This window comes from Falco naumanni, chromosome 13 (genome assembly GCF_017639655.2).
Source record: "Falco naumanni isolate bFalNau1 chromosome 13, bFalNau1.pat, whole genome shotgun sequence".
Lineage (NCBI taxonomy): Eukaryota > Metazoa > Chordata > Aves > Falconiformes > Falconidae > Falco > Falco naumanni.
The window spans coordinates 28,719,294-28,743,317 of record NC_054066.1 but is presented as its reverse complement, the minus strand read 5'-3'; the positions used below and the strand labels follow the sequence as shown (position 1 = coordinate 28,743,317).

General features: G+C 49.9%; 1 protein-coding gene across 2 annotated transcripts in view; it reads left to right on the top strand.

Moving 5' to 3' along the window:
* The first annotated feature begins 12,309 nt into the window (after positions 1–12,309).
* KCNAB1 (potassium voltage-gated channel subfamily A member regulatory beta subunit 1) overlaps positions 12,310–24,024 on the top strand; it is a 72,483-nt gene continuing 60,768 nt past the window's right edge. Inside the window, exon 1 of one of the 2 annotated variants that reach the window (XM_040613874.1) lies at positions 12,310–13,349. In XM_040613874.1, the coding sequence (XP_040469808.1) occupies positions 13,078–13,349 (272 nt within the window). In that variant the 5' untranslated portion in view covers positions 12,310–13,077. The remainder of the gene's footprint in view (positions 13,350–24,024) is intronic. The other variant, XM_040613876.1, reaches the window with a different exon arrangement.

Sequence of the window (24,024 nt, the reverse complement as noted above, 5' to 3'; positions counted from 1 at the left end):
ACTGCATGTTTGCATATGTCAAATTCCAGACAGGGAAGTATCTCTGTGTGCTTCTGCGGACTCTGATGGAAGCGTAATAATGGGAGTGTGGTGTGGAAAGTTGTTGCAGCAGAGCTACTGGATCTGCAAAACCTGTTTCTGTCCTCTGACGCTTGCACAACAGCCCCTTTGCAGCCTGCTGCCAATGTGCTTTCCTTATACTTGAGGACAGTTTATTTTCTACGCATTTGCTTTTACAGGATTTTTTTTTTTTTTGTGTGTATTGTATTTAGCTTGATCTTTAAGATGGTTATAGTTGCTAGTGTGGAGTCATGGTATCAGAGGTGACTTACCCAATCCATATAGATCCCTTCCGTTATTCGTGTTCTGTTCTTTACATAGTTAAGAAAGCAATAATTTGAGAGATGGTTACTTTGGACACCTGTGCTTTTCTGATGTATTGAGGCAAAGCTATTTCCATCCACCTAAGAATTTTGAGCATGTCCTGCAATTGCTGTTTGTGAAAGTTAACAGTTAAATTCTGACCTGAGCAGCTTATTGGGTGCCTCCACTGGTGGAACTGTAACAGTGTATCTAGGCTTATCCCTCTTATCTTTTTTTTTTTCTGTTCTGTTTTGTTTTTAATTTAAGCAGTTGCATTTCATTCACTTGCAAGGTTACCATCGTATTATGGGGCAAAGTACTTGTTTTAAGCTGTTCAATAACATGGAGTATTAATGGCTGTTACTACTTAGGTTTCCACTTGCATAGGTTTGTGAACTGGAATAATGGTTGGAAGTGTTTGTTCTGTATTCTTTTGATTGCACACATTTTCCTGCCATTCTTACATTTACAGCCTACACATTATGGAAATTTGGTTTAATTTCTGCTTGTAGGAAATGGCTAACTTGTGTAAATTTATTTTGCCTGTGTCATTGAGTGCTGGTTTTTCGCTTGGCGGAGGAGATGACGTGTTGCAGCCCTGTGTTCTCTGCACCCCTCCGGGGACACTGGTGGCAGGAGAGCAGCAGAGCAGTGGCATGTGTCATTTGGAGATAGGACACTGCCTGTGCCTCGCAGCCCTGCTCCCGGCAGGGCTTGTAGCTTGGGCAAATGGATCTTAGTCGATATTTCAGTTGGCCCCTTGATAAAATGGGGGTAGTAAGTTTCACTCGCATCTGTCATGACCTCTTTGAGCCCTTTGGATGAGCTTTGTGTGATGTAAGTGAACTATTATCAATACAAATGCTCTCTTATTACTGGATTGTGATCTGTAAGAGCTATTGGTCAAAACCACTGTAAATTGGTGTTTGCCTTGGTAGAATCTGTTATAGTATGAGTTCTCTTTAAAACAGATTTTCTTTGTAGCTGGTCTCAAAAGAAAGCTCCCTAATGATATTACAGCCTTAGAGTACTTTTTAACTTTTTTTTTCAGAAAAAGCAGAGGAGAGTTGTTTTCATTACTGTGTTGGTATCTCAGATATAAAGGGTACAGTGACAAGAAATGAATCTTTTCTGTGTGAAGCAGAAGACCTTCAGCTTTTTAATGCTATAGCAGTTGTTGCTTACTGTAAGTAGGCTTGCTCTTGCTGCCGCTGCCACCAGCTTGCGTTGCCTTGACAGCAAATAGGCAAAACAGAACGTGTTACTAAAAAGTAATGCAAAGAATATAGAGCACCTCTTAAACCGAAACCTTTCTCAGTTTTGACTGAGACACTTAGTTGGTCTCCATGTAAATAAACCTGCAGAATATAGTCCCATAGTTATGATGTAACTTGTCAGAAAAGTTGTGTGGCGATGCTCATTGGGATGGGGGTTATGGTAACAGTTGTACCTCTGGACCACAAACTTGCAGCATTTCTGGACAGAAATCTTTTCTTCGCTGCATGTTGTGCACTTGGAAGCCCTTCTTGACGTTGCATCTTAACTGTAGGCGTGATGTATACCTGTATTCTATGTGTATACCGAAGTCTGACATACGCTTTTACCATCTTTTAATCACCTGGGTTGCTTTCATGGCTGTAAGGAAATGGAGCTTGACAGCAATTCCTGTGCTCTTTAGGGACATACTTTGATATTTTTTTTTATTTTTTTTTTAAGCCAGAAAGTTGAATATTGAACATCTTAGGCATAAACTATTGCACTATGATAAAGATGTCTTACTGAAATGAAATTTGTGATCTTTAGCTCTTTTCCCCCGTTTGACGCCTGTGCCATGCATTGTAGTCGTGGTGGGTTGTTCTTAGGAAGGTTGGTGTTATCATCCCAGCAGTTCTTGAGTGTTTCTATGGAATCCATGTGTATTGGACAGCCAGAAGTGGAGAGAAACATAATACTCTGTTCACATTTCTTAAAAAAATTATACTTAGCACCTAGTTTACAAACTAATAACTGTAGCTGCCCTGTACAATTGTTCACCTCGAGTCTTCAGTAAAACATGTCAGCAGCTAGAGGAATTTGTATTGGGGGCATTCCCCATCATTCTCAATTTTTAACATTTTTCTGCTTGTGAAATGATAAAGTACTGTGAGCCTTAATTTTTATCCACAAATAAAAGTATTATGTTTGAACATTGGTGTGACTTGTTTTTTAGGGCTTACGTGTAGAAACTGCGTGATAAACGGACTGTCCATTTTGGGTTGAAAGAGCCATTTTGTGGCAGTTGTGCTTTCTGGCTGCAGGCTGTCCGGGGACACCCCCACTGGGTCGCTCTGTGGCACCTGCCCCTGCGTGCTTTTGTACTGTGATGTGCTATGGCCGATGTAACTCCTTCCTAAAAGTGTGCATAGGGCCTGTTTTTAGGGCTCAGTGTGAGCAGCCCTGCTAACAAACGGTGCTGCCCACAGACCGGGACAGATCGCTCCATCCCTCGGGGTGCTGGCTAGGGGGAAACTCCAACAGCCCCTCCTTGCACTGGGGTTGCCACTGGTTTTGTGGCAGACCCCTGATGATGATGTTTAACTGTTTTTAGCAGTAGGTCACAGTTTCAAGGTGGCATGTGAAATTCCTCTCTAGGAAGAAAAAGGCGGCTGAGGTTATACGTAAGAACAAGACCTTCACATACAGTCAAGGAGTTGCCATCGCCTGCGGGAGAGCGTGAGTGGGCACCAGTCGTTTATCTTGCTTAAAGGTCCTTTCTTGCAGTGCACAAGCTACACTTCTCATAACCAAAGCAGACAAACCTGACAGCCACGATCTTGGTATAAATGATTTGGCCTCTAGCGCTGCGGGGGCTCCGGCTCCGTGGGCAGCACCTGGCTCGGGCTGTGCGGAGGGCTCAGGGGAGCGGGGTTTGAATGAGTCGCTGCTTATGACCTGCTCCCCAACTGGTGATGTAAATAAATCTTATCCCCCAGAGTGCAATAGCAAGGTGTTCTTGTTGGATCCCCGGCAGGGTTTCTGAGTGGCTGCGGCACTGCCGGCAACACTCGGTTCTCTCCTGTTGTGCCTTGGCAGCTGGAGCTGCGGCGCTCGCCCCACACTTGGGACCCACACACCTCGTGGGGACTGCAGGGCTTTGGTTTTTTGGAGGGATTATCTTCCTGTAAGGAGGCTCTAGAGGAAATGTCTTATTTTGCATGTTTTTCTTCCACAGCTCAGTTGTGATGGAGACTCCGGGGCAAAACTCTTTGTGCAGTCTTCCAGCCTTTCAGGAGAGCATGATTTCACTGAGAAGCAGCGGGAAAGATCCAAGGTAAGGATGCGAGTCTTGACTGAGCATCACCCCAAAGCGCTTTGGGAAGTGGGGAATGCAGCAGCAGTGGTTTTGGGCAAGGCGACGGCTGCACAGTTGAGCTTGCTGGTAGGGAGCCCGGATGCTCCTTGGGTCTGTTGTCCCAGTTGCCAGCAGCAGAGCCAGCAGTGCCACCAGCATGTCCCGCCAGCTCTGGGTGCAGCCCTGTGTTCACCTGGGGAGTGGGGAGATGCTTGGGGTCTGTGCTGCAGCATCAAACAAGTTAGTGGGAGCAACTCCTCAAAGCATGAAGGCAGGCTGGGAAAGAGCAGTTGCAGAAATGAAGCTAGGATGTTTTTCACAAAATTGTAATTTTTCTGCAATGGTTTTTCCAGAAGCTTCACAAAACTAAAAAGAATTTGGATTATGGGATTTCTTTTGTTGTAGATGGGGAAGAAGTTTGTTTACCTTTTCAGCACAGGCTGTCCCTGCAATCCTGCACGCTGCAGCGCTGTACCCTCTGTGTCGTGCTGGAGTTTCCCCTGGTTTCATTTCCACAGTTAAAAATACTTAAATTTCTAGTGAGTGTTGTATTGGTTAAGTTTAAATAGCAGGGCACCTATTTCTGAGGCTGCTGTTCTTGCCCTGTGCTGGTTTATTTAAAAGGATCCTTAGTCTTCCATTTCTCTTCCTTTACCTTAGTCCAGTAATGATCTTTCCAACAGGACAAAAAGCTTCTATCCTAAAACGTTTCTACTGCATTTTACTGGGATCACAGCTCCAGAGCAAGGTTTATAACTTTGAGGCTGGCTCAGGCGCAGCGTGCTGCCAGCTCGGCTGTGCTGCTGTGCTTCCCAGCTTGCTGTGGGGCTGCTCTTGTTTCTGGCTTATTTCCTCACCAAATTAGAAGCAGATTGCAAAAAAGACTGTTGTGCAATAATGTAATAGCTGTTTGCAACTGACTGTAATGAGATTCGGGCCATTAACCCACTTGGCTAACATGTAAATGTGAAGAAAGCCATACGTAAAGGAGTGAAGTGGGATCGTGAAGCACAGCATCACAGGTAGAGCATTTCCGTCTCTGTGCCTAAAGATCAGGAATCCCTTGTGACTCTTCCTTCTAAAACTTTATTTTCCATTGAATTTCTTGCATCTCATCACAGACAAGAGCTTGTGATGAAGTGCTTTTGCTGTCCCAAGGATAACCGCTTCCATGGAAGTGCAGTGCCAGGAGGCGACTCGCATCTCATCAAGGGGAGTAGATTATTTCTGTTTCTTTAATTGTCTGAACATGGCTGCAGATAACTGAACCAGTGCTGTAACCTACTGTGTTGTAAAATTGAATAGTTTTAACGTTTAAGTGAGTTGGCTGGCTTTTGCACTGTTGATTCCGTGATGGTTTTGTTTGCACTGGCGTGCAGATAGCAAAGGCAGTCCTTAGAGATGACATCCTAAACTCACAAAGCTCAGGCAGATGAAAAGCAAACCCACCCCAAAGTGGGATGCGTAAACGTATGCAGAGGTGTTGATTTTGTTCCAGTAAGCATCATGGAGGAACCAGGCGTCCAGTGGGAATTCCGCTAGGAAATATTTCTAGGCTCATTAAATGCTTTCATTAGTGAGAGGGTAAAGCCTGGCTACAACCCCCTCCGTGCCACATGGCTCCCAAGGGCCGTCCCCCCCAGCTCTGTGGGCACAGGGGGAGTGGGCTGCAAACGTGGGGGCACACTGCCCTGTCCTTTGGAGAGCCATGGCACTGGCGCAGCCATCGGGGCTGCGTGGGGGAGCCCGGCCGTGCAGCAGCTGGGTGGGATGTTTCTCTTGCCCTAATCCGGTCGCTGCCTGTCTTTAGAGAAGCAAACCCCCGCGGCGGTGGGTGCCAGGGCTGGAACAGGAGCTCCTCACCAGGGCTGTGCTGCCGGTGGCTTCAGGAGGGTTGTAGGTTTTCAGCGCAAGGGAGTGGGAACGATACAGATAATTCAGTCTCCAGCAGCTGGTTTAGCTGTGGGGAGGCAGGACATGCCCTAAGCCTCCCACCTCACCGCTGCGAGCTGCGGCTGTGGGGGCTCTGCAGGTGCCCCCACTTCAGGCTCGTTGGCTGCGCCGTGTGCCCCGTTACTCCCACGGGTTCCCTTTTCTGTGAATGCGATTGACTTAGATGTGTGTTCAAGAGCCCCTTAGAGCTGGGGTATTTTTCTTGTTGGTCGGGGAATTCCCCGGGGTGGTTTGGGATACGAAGGCCAATATAAAGCTGCTTGCAGGTGTTTTTTCCTTTTTAAATGTTTTTTTAGGGTGGAAAAAAACCATGGGAAGATATTGTGGGGTTAGTGTGAGCTCCATGGACAGCCTGAGTTTGAATCGTGTGTTAATTAAGAGAAATGTTAATTAAAGAGAAATAGTTCCTGCCCCTTGCAGGGTCTGGTAGTGGGGGACAGCTGAGGGGCCGTGCCCGGGATGGGGCTGGGACCGTCCCTGGTGTGCGTGTCCCACCGGCTGCCCCGGGCTGAGCCCCGTCCCTGCTGCCCCGGGGGCCCAGGCTCACCCTCTGCGGAAAAGGCTGTTTGCCAGCGTGTCGGTGGGCACGCTTGCCTTCATGAGGGAGAAATAATTCAAAGCTACCGTGCGTAATTTAATGTTTAACGCAGGCTGCCATCCGACCGTGGGCTTGCGGGGACCGTGACCCGGCCACGGACACTGGAGTCCCTGAGCTGTTGCCTCCCCGGTGGGAAGCCGTGATGCCGCAGGGGAAGGGGAAGCCCAGCGCGCTTCTCTGCCGCGCTGCCCGCTCCTGCAGCCCTGCCCGAGCTGCTGCTCGGCTCCTGTTCACGCAGCAGCACTCACACGTCGGGTTTGCTGCCCAGGACTTATGTTCCTGTGCAGCCTCTGTCTTGTGGGTCTGCTTTAAGGTGTACTCTGGTGTTTCAGCGCTGCTATTGCAGTTTGCTCCGCGGGTTAATTTTGTTATTTTTTGTGGGCAAGGTGACATGTGACAAGTCACATTCAAGTGCCCAGCTTATCTTTTCATGCCTGGGCCTGGCCCAGCCATCCAGGTTTCTTGGCTTGGAGGTGGGATGCTGCTTAGGGTATTGGGAATGCAGTAGGAATCAGTGGGATTTTAGGGTTTTTGGAGGGAAAAAAATGGAGTTTCCTTGATGACAGCAGGCCCGTGAGGGCTCTGGAGAGATGTTCATCAGCTCCTGTGAGCTCCAGACAGTCTCTGTGACAGAGCTTGGTGGTGGACGGGGACGGAAGCAAACGCTGGACCCGTGTGACAGGGAGCTCGCTGCCCGGCAGTGAATCTCGCCGGGGAAGGGGGCAGATGCCCCCACTGTGCACAGCGGGGTGGCTGCCGAGCAGGGACCCGGCTCCGCACATGCCCAGGTTTGCAGGTAGCTGAGTCAGGGTTTGGATTCAGGACGATCTTTTGTGTTTTGCGGAGCCAGTGTTTATTTTTAGTCGGTTCTGTGGTGCTGATCGCCATGGTAACACAACGGCATCATGGAGTTCTCCAGTGGATGTGCTGCTTGCGCTGCTCGGGCAGCACCGCCCGGGGCCCGGGAGGAGCCGGCAGGGGGACAGGGCTCCCGGCTGTGGGTTTGGGGGAGAAAGTGGCAGCTCCATGTCTCGTGTCTGGTCCGCCCCATGGATTTGGCTTACAGTCACAGCTGGGGCTCTCCACCTCTGGAAACCAAACACAACCCTCTGAGCACACAAGCCTGTCCAGGAGGAATTTTAAATACATCCTTGGAGCATTAAAGCTGCTCGGCAGGGAATTAACTGCTCAAAACCTTGTTGACTAAAGCAGATCAGCCTTTTTGTCTGAAATTTATGCAGAAAAGTAAAGAACAACGTAGGTGGTTCTGCACCTTTTCATACTGTTTGAAAGCAGATGCCAAAGGATCGGAGGACTGTCAGGCTGCACAGCCTGGTGCACGTGTCCATGAACAGAGCGAGGCACGACCTCCCGTGCCAGCTGCCCCAGGCAGCTGCTTGCTCCAGAAAGGTCTGAACATCTGAATTCCCCTTGACTTTGGAAAATCTTCCCCTTTCTGATCATGGATTGCTTGATCACTAGTTGCTCTCGATGCAATCCAGAGCAAACACAGAAAAGCCGCTCACCAGTGATCTCACTGAAGACTCAGCAAGCAGAGAAAAATATGTTAATTAACATACGCAGGAATTATCCTTTTTGCTTGGGTGTGATAGGACTGGTATTTGGCTCCAAGATTATAGATAAAAATTATTTGAGAAGAGACAAGACTGAAGAGACCTTACTTCCAATTCAGTTTTTCAGTTTTGCCAGCTCGACTCACTCGAAGCTGAATGTGATCCGGTGCTCTCCGAGCTGCCCAGCTCCCTTACGCCCTTCAAGGCGGCAGCTGGGAGCTTTCCAAGGGGCTGCCTTTGGCGTTTATGGCATATACTGTAATATGCAACTGCTCCACTTCCACTGGATGAAGAAATACAGCGCTTTTTACCCTCTGCCACTTTTAATTGCGGTGGTCTTTCAATCAGATGTAATAAATCTGGATGGAAGAGCAATGTAGCCATACACCAGCAAATTGCAAGTGGCTGTAGTTGCTGAGGCACCGTCTCCGGGTGAGAGCGGGCACAGCGGTCGCTGGAGCGGGTGGTCCCGCTCTCCCTCCTGTGCTGGTCAGCAAATGGATCGAAAATAAGCAACACAGCTGGTCTGAGGTGTGATGGCTGAGCTGAGATCTGCAGGGCTGCAGGGGCTGGAGCTGCTCTCCCAGCGCATCAGTAGGGAATCGGTGGCAGCCTGTGCCCGACAGCCGCATAGCTCATTGCACGAGCTGGGCTTGCTTAGACCAGAGGGATTGTCCGTCCTTCATCAATCACTACATTTAAATGCTGTCAGAGCAGGGTGAACCACTTAAAACCAATTAAGTATGTTAATGAATCTTTCCCTGGTGGGGTTTCAATTACCTTAAGTAAAAGACAGTATAGAGCAGGAGCACCATTAGCCTAAAGGCTGTCGTTTAGGCTTTCACTAATTGAATCCTGCATTTGAAAATTACTGTGCTCCTATGGGAGGAAATATATATGTTTACTTAGAAATCACTTACAGATATTTTCCAACTCAATCTGTACCTGTGCGAGGCTTGCATTTTTCTGCTTAAGAACTTCTAAGTAGGACCTTCCCGGTTATTAACTGCTGCTAACTTGTCCTGCCTGAGATGAGCTATGTCTATACATGCAAATAGATTTTTTAGTTGTGTGTATACACAGCTGAAAAAAATTGGGGGAACGCTTACGGCTAGTGTGGAATCTGAAAAACTCGGGTGGATTTTAAGATCGTTTTAAAAGAGGATGAATTCAAAGTGAATTTTAGTAAATTGATGGAGAATTGTTGGATCAGAATTTGCATCATGCATTCCTTTAGTCTGGAGTACAGCAAAATAAATTTGTTGTGAAGAAAATCAGGACAGGCTTTCCTTGTGTAATGTTGTGAGGCACTTGTTGGCCAGCACACGGATTTAACTGAAATGGCACATCCTGATAGAAAACTGCTCAAAAAGCTTTTTTTAAAAAAAAACTGCAACTGTGTGAATTGTACTAATTCAGCGTGGAAAGCTAATGCTTTTCTGAGCAGGAAACATGTACTGGAGGTTTTTAGAAATGCTTCTCCTATTTACATCTGAAAAATAGGAGGTTTGACTAAAATGGTGTCTAAGCCAGGGGAAAATGTATTGAACTCTGCTCTGATCCTGGAGGCGGCAAGGCTGGGTATTACAGGAATGTTCTGCTTTAAAACTGGCAACATGAACAATATTGTTCTTTTTTCATGGTTGATCTGTACCTCTGCACTGCTTGTTATTGCTGTAACCTCCTGTCGGTCCAGACAGCTCGGGATTGCATGTTTAATACAGATAAGTGCAGGGCATTACGCTCAGCAGCGCAGAGATTAACCCACCCGCGTGGGCTGGGCAGCTGCTGAGGCCAGGGGGGGCTCGGCGGGGACTGTGCCGCGGCTGGGGACCCAGCGAGCCCCAGGGCCACTGGCCGGGACAGGCTGTGCCATGGCTGGGGACCCAGCGAGCCCCCAGACCTGCCATGCCAGGGGTGGGCACAGGGGGACCCAACAATTTGGGGTGCTTCTGTGGAGGTGGTTTCCATACTGTGTGTCAAACTCTAGGGACAGCAGCTGGAATAAAACCAGAATTTTATAAAATGTTCCAAGAAAAAGTATAGAAATTTTCGAAGCCTGGAGTAAGAGTATCAATAATAAGTTATAATTTGGAATAATTGCAGTTACAGAGCTCCTAAACATGTTGCTATACATTTACACAGTGTATAAAGCCATCAGAAGTATGTAATTGGAATCAGAACAGCTTATTACTTTACCAGTGATTGCCTGGAAAAAGCAATGCAAGGGGGGGAGATGCCCCAGCCCTAAGCGGGGCTGGGTTTGGGGCTGCCCTGGCCGGAGCACTGTACCCCACTCCTGCAGTCGTGGGGGTGCGGGGCCAGGCGCCCCCCGGTGCTGCCTTGTCTGCTCTCCCTGCTCTGGAGAGAGGGGGGCTCATGGAAAACCCGTTCGTGACTAATCCCCAGCCCTCACCTGGGACGCAGCGTGGGGCTGGCGGGTCTTGCTCTGATGACGTTCCCGAGCAGGATGCTGGTCTGTCAGCGCCACAGGGGAGGGGGCTTCTGTGCTGTGGGGGCTGGGGGAGGTGCTGGTGGGGCAGAGCACTCGGCCCCCAGGAGATGCCCCCCAGGGACAGCCAGCCTGGCCGGCCGTGCTGCTCTGGCACGATGCCGTCACCTCACCCGGCGGGCTGGTGAGGCAGCAGGGCACACCGACACAGCCGCGGAACCGCGGTATCAATATTTAAAGGCGGCTGGGCAGCTTTGCTTTCGGGAAAACAATCTTTCTGCATTTTTCATAGGGTGAGCCGGGGTCGCCTTACCTGCCAGAATATATAATCATCCAAGAGACAACATCCGATAGCGTTACCTACCTAAACGAGCCATCATGGGAGCATCCACCCTCACAATAGCCTGCTGTGTGACCGACAATGCTCCTTTTGGAGAGGAACAAATTGTTGGCATCTGCTTTTAATTTAGTTTACTTTTAAGGTGACTGATACCTTTTAAGGTCTTTGGGAACAACAGGGTGTTTCTGTGGTTAAGGAAACAATAAACACGGAAGGTTGAGTGAGCACCATGCGCCTTTTATACAACTGTTTGAGGACTTTATTTTGCTTTTGTTAGCCAACTTCCAAGTGAAAGAACTTGAGGAATCTTATAAGGCTTGAACTTAGGTATCTGTAAAATAAGAATGTATTACTTCATCTGCTCTGGGTTGATTTAAAGGCCTCTGGAGTTGCTGGAAACCTTTTCCTTTTTGGGAAGTGTTAAAAAGTTTAATGGCAAATGGGAAAAGACGTTAGAACAAGCACAGAACTGTAGTATTTGACAGCTCAAAGTTTGAGTCATTTTTCTAGAGTTTTGCAAAACTTCTGGTGAACATTTTAGTGCCATCTCTGCTAAACAGGCTGGATAACGTCAGTTCCTGTGGAAGGTGAATTTTATAGGACTTCTTCCAAAAGGGAATGGAATTGCTTTCTGAAAAAAACCTAAAAAGGGATTTTTTTTTTAATTTTTTTTTTTTTTTTAACTGTGGCACGTCCTGAGACACAGTGAGCAGGCAGAGCACCGTTGTGGTGAGCAGGACCATCCCCGCGCCGGGCTCCCCGGGGAGCAGGGCCAGCAGAGCTCCCCCAGGAGGTCTCTGGCTCTCAAAGGCTGGGGGGGTCCTGGCGGGGGCTGCCCGGGTGGCCAGAGGCTGGGGGGACGCAGGCCCAGGAGGGGTGGTGAGAGCTGGGCTGGTCCTGGCTGGCCAAGAGGTGACCCAGCAGCAGCCTGGAGGGGAGGGAGGAGGGTGGTGGATGCACACTCACCTGGGAAGGGGTAGGTGGGAACAAGGCAGGTCACAGCCTGGAGCCTGGGGGCTTTGCAGTGGACGTTGGGAAGAGGTTTTTCAGCGGGGGGTTGTGCAGCGTGGGAAGAGGCTGCCCGGGGGACTGGGGGATGCTCTAGCCTTAGGGGTCTGCAAGGCTTGGGTGGGAAAACTCATTGAGAGCTGGTGGCAGACCTGCCGCGAGTGGGAGATTGGGCTGGAGACCTCCAGGGCTCCCTTTTCCCTGATTCCATGAAGCTCTTCCTCCAGCCCCCGGTCCCTCTGCAGATGCCTGCAAGCTGCCGTTCCCTGTGAGACACGCGCATCCTCCACGCAGGGACGAGTGGGCAGTTACTCTTCTTTTGAATGCGATGGCTTTAAAATCCTGCTTGTCTTTAGAGGGCTTTTTTTCCTCTTCCATAGAATCATTTTGGTTAGAAGGGATGTTAAGATCGTCAATCCAACTGTATGTCTCTCGTTGAAAATCAGCCAGCAGTCCGTACCTGTAGAGCAACATTACCGCCAAGGGACTTCAGACAAACTGAAGTGTCCTGGATTTGGGAGGTTGAAGGGGGATTTTTAACATGGGAAGGTGGAAGAGGCTGTCCTCGCATGGTAGTTCTGACAAAACATCCCTTTGCCTGCCTCTCTCTCTAAACAAGGATGTGCTTCTGCTGCTAAAGTGGCTGCTGTGATTAGTGCTGTAATCTCCATATCGGCTTTTACATTTCAAACCAGAGAGGGAAATTAATTCAGTTCTAGTATCCGCTCCTTTCCTACCTTTTCCCAAAACACCATTTGCTCAGCAAACAAATGGATCAGGAAAAGCCATAACTTTGTTCTCATCTCAAGGGTGATTAGATCCCCCAATTTCTACAAATCCCTTGGAGGATGGAAGTTCCTGCCAGATGGGACAACCCGAGGAGCTGGAGCACCACGCATGGGAGGAGGAGGAGGAGGAGGGATGGCGTGCCCAGCTCATCTCTTAAAGCAGCTGGTTGGTGAAGACACTGATGCTCCAAGGCCAAATCTGGCAGGCACCGCGCTGCAATTTGCTCGGGTGAGTCCACGTGGCTGCGGGTGTGCCATCCAAGTGACATGCATGATTTCACCTGCGCCGGACGGAGCCCTCCGATGTTTACAGCTTTAGTGAGTCAGACCTTTTTATCTGCTACCATCCATCTAAACACCCTGTTTTGTATGAGTCCAGTCTAGGTGTGCTGCTTTGCACGTGTTTACACGTTGTTTTTAAAGAACTGTCCTCCTTACTCGTTGCAAAGCGGAGCCTGCTGGCAAACGGGAAGCTGCTGCAGATGTTTCCATGAGAAGGTTGCAGCTCTTCTTTCTGGTTAAGCTCCGCAGACACATATCTAATTACAGCTTTGTGGCCGGCATGAGGCTATAGAGGGAGGAAAGCGCGTGCTGAAAATCAGTTTAAATGATTTGAGGGCAGGGACTTAGTGCTGGGGTGTGCTGTCTTCACGCCGAGGCGGAACGCAAAATGCTGGCGGCACGCACAGGGACCGTGGGGGGTAAAAATGCCGAGGAAACCCTGAAGCTGAGGAAGCAGTCGGTGCTTTCCCTGGGGAGCAGGGAGAGAGCCCTGAAGAGCTCCTCGGAAAGCGGGAAGGAGGGCCGAGCCCGGGCTGGCCAGCCGCAGCAGCGTGCCCGGCGTCTGGCTCTGCTGCGGGAGCTGGAGATGAACTGGTACCTGCGGGTCTGCGAGCTGTCCCACGAGTACACCATCGCCTACACCACCGGGATGCCCCACAGGTACGTGCCCCGCTGGCTCTTCAGGCAGCAGCAATTTGCACTCTGGGAAATGGTGATGGTGGTGGTGATAATCATAATGATAATAATAATAGAAAGATTTTTGCTTTGATGAGTCTGACTTTTCTGATTATTCGGGGTCTTTTTTTCCTGCACCACAGAGATGTGTGTTGCAGAGCTGAATATTCTGCAGACTTCCTCCTTAGTTTCTGTAACTTCTTTGGCACAAGCTACCCGTGGTTATTCAGCCTTATTTCTCACGAGCCGTTTTGTCCAACATTTGAGTTTAGTTGAAAAGTTGCTGGTGGTGTGCAGGGACTGTGTGTGTGACGGGGAATGGCAGGACTCTGTGTGTCCTGGCTGGGTGCCGCTGGCCCCGGGTCCCTGTCTTGCCCTTCCCTCCCCGGGCACGGGCCAGCTGGGGGTGAGCGGCTCAGGAGGGGAAACCTGCAGCTGCTGAATGTCTCCTGCCATCGGTCTTAAATGTCACAGCCTCCAGAATCTGAGCTTGCTTCTTTAAAAAAATATAAGGGGATCTTGGTATAAGTGGAAATTAGACGTGCGACGCTCTAATCTCCTGTGCTGAGTAAGACCCTTAATGAAATAGGGACCTAAATTGGAGCTGCCTGGCACTGCTGCCCCCGAGCCATGGGACTGCGGCATCTCGCTGCTCAGGGCAGGTCTGGGGGACGTGGGTTTCGTTTGCCTCGAGGGCCAGGGCTGCTGCCAAAGGGGGGTTTCAGGGTTTCGCCCAGCCCCACACAAGCACATCAGTAGCAGTGGGGATTTCAGCTGAGAAGTCGGCTGAGAGCTTCCCTAATCCTGGACAGAACGGGGCTGCCGGCAGTGCCTGGTACAAACCGAGACCTTGCAGACAGGCTAGGATTAGAAATTAATAAAAAAGCCCTTGGAATAAATGTTGGGAACAGGATAACTGAAAGGAAAACGAGGTAAAACTGAGAGATGGGGCAAGTGGTTGTTAACCACAGAAATGCCTAACCGGTGCAATGAAGGGAATACAAGTGGGTATGTAGACCAAGACCGAGCAGTTTCTGGGGCACAGTGCTCACCAGCCACCACAGCCCGTGGTCAGGACCTGTCGTCTTAAATGGCACTATAAAAGCAAAGTGCTGGGGAGTAACTTTTGGAAGAACTAAGTTTCTAATGATGCTGATCCATACAAGCCCCTAAAACTCCGAACCAGGGAAACTTATGTCTAAAAAATTCAGAAGAAGCTTGTGGAAATATTTCTTTGGCATTGATTCACCTTGCATTATAAATGAGGAGAGAGCTGGATCTGACGGGAGGTAAATCAAAAGGCAGCTGCAGCAGAGATCACAGCTACAGCCTTCCGTGTTACGGTGATGGGAGGAAAAAGTGCAGCTCCTACGAGGCCGGCACGGCCGAGCCACAGGGCACCTTTCCCCACCCGAGCGTACTTGTGCTGTGAAGAGCAGAGCCTGGAAGGACACCTGCACCCCACCACTGGTGGGGCAGCTGGCGCAGCGCCACGAGGACAGGATCCCCCATCTTTGGGCAGCAGCATGTCAGGATACCGTGGGGGGACCCTCCGCCACCCCAGCCTGGGGCATCAGGGACACTGAGGTCCATTAGTGCCCTCGGGGCCCTGGTACAACAGTTGCAGAGAAAGAATAACCGGGTAGTCCAAATGTCTGTGCTGAACTCCTCTCCGTGACATTGAATTATAATCTTTTAAAATACGTTCTGCATTTGGGATCAGTCTTTATCTGCTTTGAAAGATTTAAAGATTAGCTGAGTTCATGATACATCCATCACCTGATTATTTAACTTATTTTTCCGATGTATTTGGGATTGAAATGACAGTCAGAAAAAGAACTTTTAAAATAGAAGAGCCTCAGAAATCTGCCTCCGTGGTGTGTATTGGACGTGGTTGTGAGTTGTTCGCTGTGGGCCAGGAAGGGTTGCTGTGGCCCTCCTGGATGTTGTCTCGACCAGAGGGTGCTGGATGCCCTCATGCACTGGCTTTGGTGAAGCGGTGAAACCTGTGCAGTTTCTCCCATCGCCCCTCAGGGATGAAGACCCTGAGAACTAGAACCTTTTTGTTTGCTGCTTAGCAGTGGTGAAATGACTGTTTGTTGGTTCAGTACATTTATTTTTAGGCATAGTGCTCAGACACGTGCCTCTGTCCTCGCCTGCTGCCCCACGCCGAGGGCCATGCCAGTTCTGTCCGGTGGGAGGTTTTGTCACGGCTGGTGGCATCTCAGGGGCTTTGCCTGCTGTGTGAGTACTGCATGTAGGGCTACAGCTTGATATATTGTCACTAGGTACCCTCCTGCAACCTCTCCCCACCCATGCACAGGCTCCTGCGGGAGCGCAGAGTCTCCCGAAAGCTGGTGCTCCTGCCCTGCCCCGGCTCTGATGCCCATACTTCATTCCTTTCTCAAGTATTTCCCTTGTCTGTTTGGTTTTAGGTTATTTTTTATTTCTTGGTGTTTGATGCTCCGTAACCTTTGTTGTGTTATTAATTGTCAAAGGCCCAGGAGGCTGCAGATACCGAGGAAGTTCACAGACCAGGTAACCTGAGCTGTGAGAGCTCACGGTGAACTACGAGAGAACAAAACGTTTTAATGACTTGCATAAGAGATGTTTGCAGCATTCATCTGTCCAGCCCAGGACCTGAAATAAACTCTGTGAGAATATTTGGTTTATATCTATTGGTCTTGGATCACATCCCAAACAAATATTTCTTATTATCTAAATATAAGACCTGGGAAAGAGGGTCAGCACTGCATTCCCACTGGCAGTCCCCGTCCCTCGGAGTCCTTGACCATTATAGGTTTCAGCAGATGAACGAGATTGCTGACTTTGGCCAGAATCCATCCCGGGCTTCAATTGAAATGAGCCAGTTGCAATAACATCGGGAATGGCTGGGAGAAAAACGCTGCGCCGTGGTGCCGTGCTCCTCTTGGGTGGCACAGCCCAGCTCAGGCCGTGCCGTGCCGGAGGGGGTGCCGTGGCCCTGGGCTCCCCCCGTGGCAGACCGCAGGGGGAAGGTGCCGGGCACCGAGGGTCTCTCTCGGCAGCGCCGCGGGCGGACCATGCATCTGTACAAGCCGGCCTGCGCGGATATCCCGCCCCACAAGCCGAGCCTGCAGAAGCCGAGCGAGGGGCTCCTGAGAGGTAAAAGGCAAAGCGTGGTACCCAGGGCCTGCCCCCCGGCCGCGGGCTGGCCGGCGAAGCCCAGCCGTGGTGCCGAGCTGAAGCAGCTGGAGAAGTTCCTGCACCTGCACGGGCTGTCGCTGCAAGAGACCGTCTGCGCCGAGACGGGAATGAAGTACAGGTACGGCTGCATGCCCCTGGCTGGCTGCTCGGCCACGAACCCCTGAAACCGTGAGCAACTTGACGGAGCAACCCATGGAGCCTTCAGGCAGGCTTGCAAAATCCAAAGACACTGTCTGCTTCTGCACCTTTCCTCCTCAGAGTTTTCAAAGCACCATAAGAATTAGCGTAGCTTTGAGCAAAGCTAAATGCACGTGGCCTGTTCTCTTAAAACTTCGTTCTTTTTCTTCTAATATTGGTCGTGTCCATCTACTGAACAGCCTTTTTTAAAGTTGGGGAAAAGTATTTACTCTTTCATATGTCTTAATAAAAACCACATTTATTTATGTGCATTAGAGGGGTAACTGCTGAACAGCAAACCAGAAAACACAAAGAACAGATGTTCTGACTGTAGCTGGTGCTTTGATGTAGTGTCTGTCCCTGCTCTGCCATAAAACCCGAGCAAACAGACTGAAAGCCTGAGGACTGGGGTCTGGCAGTGAAATTACATGGCTTGTGTGTTAGAGCATGCAAGGGAGGGGGCCTCATCCATGCAGGGAGCTGGGACGGCCTGGCGAAAGAGGGTGCAGGCTGGGGCTGATGGGTGCGGAGGACACTGGTGTGCTTAGTCCATCACTTGTCATTTTGGTTTGTTTCAAAGAGACTCACTGTAAATGGATGACGTCCTATATGGAAACTAGATGTATTCTCTGTGCTTCTAATAAAAGAAAATTTTCTTCTAAACGTTTGCTTTCCTGAGGGAGCAGTGCTTTTGCCGTGGCCAGTCTGAGCTTAAAATTGACATAAAACACGACATTTACTATCCTTATGGAAAGAGCACAGTTGTGTCATAGCTTTAGCTGCTGGCCAGGGAAAATTGTTGTTGTTTGGAGGCTCTGTCCAGGGAGGACCGTGTCCAAGAAGTGCTTTGAAGCCAGCATCAGAAGAAATGGCAAAGGGCTTCGTACCTCTGCTCTGCCGGCACCGGTGGGGAATCCCCAGAGCAAGCTGGGGTTACGCAGCCTTGAAAGCAGATGTACATAAGAAGAGAGCTGAGCCACAGTGTGTGAGTGGTGGAGAGGGAAAATGTCCAAAGGCAATGGAACGGCATCCCAGGGATGCCATGCTCGGAGCGGAGCTATGGTGGGAGTAATCCCTGGCATCACTCCGGGTCAGCAGGAGCGATGCCCTCTCCCAGTGAGATGCTGTGATTAACTGCGGGTTTCAGACCTGCAAGTTGGCCTCCCTTCTAATGAGCAATTACTTTCTCCCCTTCTGATGATCCTAACCCCACGTGTCAGTTGTGTTTGAAATGGTTGGTGTTAGCACATGTGTAAAAATTCCCGTTTATTTTATTTCTCTCCTAATTCTGCACTTTCTGTGGTGTTGGCCCGCTCTGGACGTAGTTTAACGCTTGCTGTGCCCTAGCTGGGAAGCACAAGGCATGCCAGAGTGGCGCAGTGTTCCCGGAGGGCAGTCGTGACCCGGTGCCTGAAGTTTCCTCTGCAGGAGCCTGTCCTGCCGGCAACCCTGGTGCACGGACACCTCCCTGGCTCTGAACCCAGCTGCTGCAGAGTCAAACCCACATCAGTCAGAACCTGCAGCCGTGTTCTCCTCTGGAACCGTGGAAACATGCCCAGCCTGGAGGGGAAACCCGCAGGGAGGCTGGGGAGAAAACTTCTGCAGGGATGGATACCCCGACCCACTGGAGGCCGAGTTTTAAATCACAGAAAAACGTGATTAATGAGAGATTCTGGGACTGTCTTGTCCAGAGTCGCTGGTGCTGGCTCTGAGGCTTTCCCCAGTGGTTGGCCCTCGGCTTGTAAAATGGAGTGTCTTCATTCATCGGAGCCTTCAGCCACGGTGAAATAACGCATGTGCTTGATGTCTATAGAAGCTGATGGATTTGAGCTTATGCTTAATTTTAAGTACATGCGTTTCTCATAGCTGACAGAAACAGCTATGTAGTATTGTGTTTCACACGTATTCAGGAGAGAGAAGCTGTCGGCAGGAGAGGGGGCTGTGCAGGGGCTGTGCTGCAGGGCAGGGGCGATTTCCCAGCGGTCATCACTTGCCACTTTCTGTAGGTTTTCTCCCTTTCTAGCTTTAGAGGTGCAGGGGCTTTTCCAGTTTTACTGTGAGCTTGAACATCATCTTTCCCAGCGTGACTTGTTTTACCTTCCAGACATTCCTTCAGGTATCCATAGGACTAGTCTAAAGACAGCACAATAAACACCCCCACCCGCCTCCTTTTTTAAGAGTTACTTATTTATGTGCGGAAAGTAACGAACTGTTAACAGGAAACACTTACTAAATACACATAAGCTGGTTTATAGGACGATTAGTTCTTTTTCCTTCCATTGCTTTAGCGAATACAGCTTAGTTCAGCCTATCATTGAATAACGGGAGGTGCAGCAGTGCACGAGTTTAGTTTGTTTCTGGCGACGATAGTACTGCTCACAGACAACATGCCATTTGCACAGTCAGTTTGGTGTTGTATTATCCAACGGGGTGTTTGTTGCACGCTTCCTTCCGTACACACTGCTGGGGTCTGGGCTCCTAAAGGCCAGGCTGCGCGGGCTAGGTCTGTCCTCGCCACTGGGAAGCTGTGACTCTGAATCTTCTCGCTATTCTGCTGATGCGTGGTTGAAATAGCATCTCTGCACTTGGGCAGCTGCAGTTTGAGGGCCCGGAGGTGAAATGTTGTATGTATGTGTCTGCAAAAGCACCTAGGCAACTTCTGCAAAACATGCTGCTGGCCACTGTTACAGGTGGAAAGTATTTACGGAGGTCATGGACTCCCAGGGCGCTGCTGGATTAACCCACGCAGCAGCCTTCGGAGCTGGGGGAGTTTTCTATTTGTATTTTATATTTGGTTGAGGTTTTGTTCAGGGAAGGCGAATTCTTCCTGCAGCACACAAGCCCCTGGCAAACTCGCTTGGTTTGCAGCGAGCCCCCTGGCTGTCCTGCAGCAGCTCCTGCACCCTGAGAAAGTGCTGGGCTGCTCTGCCCGGTTTATGTTGCTTTTGCTGGTTAAACTAATTAAAACATTGAAATTTAGGACTGTCATGCTGAGGAGCTTGTATGAAGACTGGGCAGCAGGTAGCCCTTTGCAGGACATTTCCTTTCTCTTTTCCGTTTGCGATGGGACCATCGCAGAGCTAGCGCTCGGCTGGCACCGTGAGTTGGGCACGGTGACTGCAGGGAGGAGAGGGCACCTGTGAATCGTCAGAGGAAAACGGGTGGTAAAACTCACCCTCACTCGATTTTATTTTTTTTCCTTTACCCTGAATCACTTGCAGTCTCGTTTGATGCATGAGGAGGAGGAAGAGGAGGCAGCTCATGCTGGTGCACAGCAGGAGGAGGCGCTGGTGATAAAAATACTACCACGACCAGATAGCCGATCTCTTTTAATTCTGAAAAATGAAAACACTTACTGTAGCTAAATACAGCAAGAGGAAATAGCAGAGAGCTCTAGGGAGAAACTGGTGGCAGAAGGGCTGTGATTTGTGTGTCTAATTTGGTGTGTGTCTTGCTTTGGTACAAGTCTGTGTCAGGAAAAGCAATAAGGGAGTGAAATATGTCGCCTGCAGTGCCAGAATGGACGTAGTTTTTCAGCCGCATCGTTACTTTCTAAGTATTACTAGAGATCAAACATGCTGAATTTACTAGAAAGGCTCTCCAGTTTGGTAACCTTGCCGTTTAAGACACTTGCGTAAGAGGATCAAACCCTGAGACAGCAAAAGGCTTTTGGTGAGTACCAGGGTTTTGTGGTGATGGCTGATGGCACTGACCAGCGCTGGCAAAAGGAGAAAATACTTCTGCAGAAGAGCTATTACTGAAATGTGCCGCCATCCCTGAGTTACGTAGATGAAAAGGCAAATGCTGTTTTAGAAAACATAACATGCGTAACAGTGAAATACTGGTGGTTTTATAGATTTCTGGGAGCTGACGTTTCAAATCCTGCACCTGGTGCTGGCCACCCCATTTTGAATGGGCACGGTAAGCCGGGCTATGGAAAGCAGAGGGCTCTGAGTGGTGGGATTGTCCTTGCACCAGGTGATTAAACAGGCTTTTTAGCTTAGGAAATAGATGATTGACAGCGATTACAGCAGATGTGTTTAAAATCAGGAACAGCCTGTAGCAAGTAACTCGCTGTCTCCTGTAACACAGGAACCAGGGGGAATGCAAATGAAATTTCTGGACAACAGGTCTGAACCACAGGAAATGCTTTTCTGTGTCTTGTAATGAAACTGGGGAACTCACTGACATGGGATTTTTTTGATGCTGGAAGCATGAGCATGTTTGAAATGTTACTAGGTATCAGGCAAGGCTATCAAAGGCTATTAAATACAAAGGGGGGATTTAACCTCTAGAACAGCAAATTTTTAAATGGTGGAGAGCCAAGATGATATACTGGGGAAGGCATTTACTGCATTTTTTTTCAATTCCATTATAATTTTCCTCAGTACCCGCTCCTGAGAGTTCTACGGGCTGTGTGGCTGGGCCGTGGGGAAGCGTTGCTCTGTGTCAGTACGTCTGTGCTGAACTGTGCAACAGGAGAGGAGTCAGCGTGCAGCGGGTGAGCAGGCAGATCTTCAGCCCTTACCCCTTCTTCTGGGGTCGTGGTTATACCCTGCCAGGGCTGCCCCAGAAGAGGGGAATTTGGGAACGATCACTTTGCCATAGTTGCTTTTCCAGGCTCCCTTGGTCAGTCTTGTTGCATCAAAGCTTTAAAATACCTAATCTTTAGATGGCAGAATATATGAGAGCACTTGATGTGGTTCTATAATCCTGTAATCCTGCCCTAATCCTCTCAGTTCAGAGCAAAGTTGCATTATATTTATTGGGATATAGCTTACAGCATTAATGTTTTCCCTATTTCCTGGGCAGATTGATCTATCAAGCTGCATCCAGCTGTGCCCTTTTTTTAATAGCCAGCATAACTTTTCATAAGTGGGGATGTTTTTTAGTCTGTTCAAACTATACAGCCTGCTATTTAGTGCAGTGGTGATGAAGGATATTCCCGTGTCTATCCTTTTTCCAAATGACTTCCATTTCCACTTGCTTCTTGCTTTTTGTGTTATTTTTGTAGGATTCTTGCCCATGCTGTGCATTGCTGGGGGCGGATGGGATGGAAACAGGGGATGTGTGTGGGTTGGGGTGTGAACAGAGTGCCCGCATGTGTGTACAGCATTTGTGGCATGGTGTTTCCTCCTTGGTGTAAAATAATCCCATTCCCCTCCTCCAGCAGAGCGGTACCTGCTGCCTGTGCGCAGCACAAGCCCCATCTCCCTGGCCGGGTTTCAGCAGGAGCCCTTCAGCCGCGGGCGGTGCTGGCTCCGGGTCCTGCTGCCCCGCTGCCACCGCCAGCCACACGTGTGTGCGTGCCTGCCCGCACATGTACGCACACGCATGCGCACACACATGCACACACGCTCCCTTTGGAAGAGTAAAGTCCTCCACAAAGCTCAGGCTGAGCCTGCTGGTACTCCCAGGATTACTCACGCCTTTCTGTAGGAAGCTCCCCATTGCGCAGGCGCTTGGCGCAAAGTTTGTCCTCACAGTTCCCCAGCGCAGCAGCAAGTCCCAGCTAACCCTTAGCTGTGTGCACAGCAGCAGCTCTGGACGGTGCAGAGCAGGAATTTGCACCCTTGCTACTGCTTCTCACACACCTTCTGCTCCTGTCAAAGTCCAGCCTGGAAGCCTGCACTGCCAGATGCTGAATACATCACCAGCGCCATGGGCAGGTGCTGCCTGCTGAGCCTGCTCTCGGCTCCCCGCAGCGGCACCAGTGGTGCTGAGCGTATGCAGCATCTCTCCCGGGGGCTGACTTGAAAGTTCAGGATATTTATGGGCATATTTATATGCAGGTTTGAAGTCTGCAGTATGTGCGTGGCCTGGGATGAAGCTCAGTCCACGCTGTCTTGGTTAAAGCAGGTTTTATCTGGGTGTCTTTGGGCTGACTTTGGGATCTGCTGAGGCTGGGACGTCACCGTGCGTTGCGCTGGCACAAACTGCTGAACGGTGGCTCGAGGCAGGGTTGAGTTCAGGAAAATGCCAGCTAAACCTCCTCTAGCAGCTGCCAGGTTGCTAGTTTGTTTCAAAGCTCCATCCTTTAGGAAGCAATCATAAAAGCAGGCTCTGGGGCAGGCTGTGAGGAGGTTAGCTTGGGTCCGGGCTGACGGCAGGTCTGTGTCGCCAGCCACGGTGGGTGCTCCGGCAGCGCTGGCTTTGCTTTGGCTGTGGTTCAGGTGGACTGAAAATGGGCTTCAATCTTCAACACAAATCCGATATTGATGCAATAGCAACGCTTTGCTTAATTGAAGTAAATAACTAAGCCTGATGGCAGCTGCTCTTCCAGCATCTTTCTTCTTCCCTGCAGCTACCCCTGCTGCCCCACACCCACCCCTCCCGCTGCAGATCTCCCGGTGCAGGCAGAAAATGCCCCTTCTCAGCCCCAGCAGAGCCAGGTCTGTGGCCCAGCCTGTGCTTAGAGAATTCCCTTGATTTTCTCTCTTGGTTATTAATCCTAGTTTGTACGCTAATGATTATTAATAGTGAGTTTTTGTTGCATCCAGCATTTGCAGGGCTTGCAAGCGTGGGGTAATGTGAAGAGGAAACTTTTCTGGATGCGATGCTTTGTTCAGTCCAGTAGATTCCAAAGGCAAAACATTTAGGATAAAAAGTGCCCTTCTAAGACCTGGGGGTATTAGGAAGAACTTGGCAGAATCCAAGGGGAGGTATCTGAAAGAAGGCAAAGCTGCAACATGATTCCAATCAAGGTTAATTTTAAGAGAGACCTGTCAGGTGCAGGTGCCCCTCCTCGTCGGACTGCACAGCAGCTTCTCCCCCTTCCTCAGAACAACTCCAGCACCAGGAAATAGGTCAGGGAAGTGGATGGACATTTAGGTTATGGCTGATGCCAGCGCTGAAGGAGGGGGTGCCAGCTCCCAGGGTGTCTATGGACCGACTGCAGTAAATAACGTGGGAATAACGCACCTAACGCAGGGCAGAGCTGGAGCATGTGCCTGCAGCAGTGCTGGGCTGGGGGAGCTCCTGGGGGTTCTGCCCTTGGCACTTCTAGATATATTTCCTAGTGCTGTCTGCTTCAAAATACTAGGTGTAACTGCAGTGTTTCAGGATGCCCCTTTGCTCAGTGGATCTCCTCTAGGCAGCCTGTCATGCTGGTGCAAGGAGGAACGGGTGCCGTGTGCTTGGGGCGTGCCAGCATCACCCCAGCACGTGCGGCAAGCGACGGAGCTCAGCTCAGCGTGATCCTCTGCAGCAGCCTTTGAATCAGAAGTTGCTTTTATTACAGTTTAAGCAAGCCAAAATGAACAACTGGAATTTATTTTTATTGTCTTGTGTTTTTCCC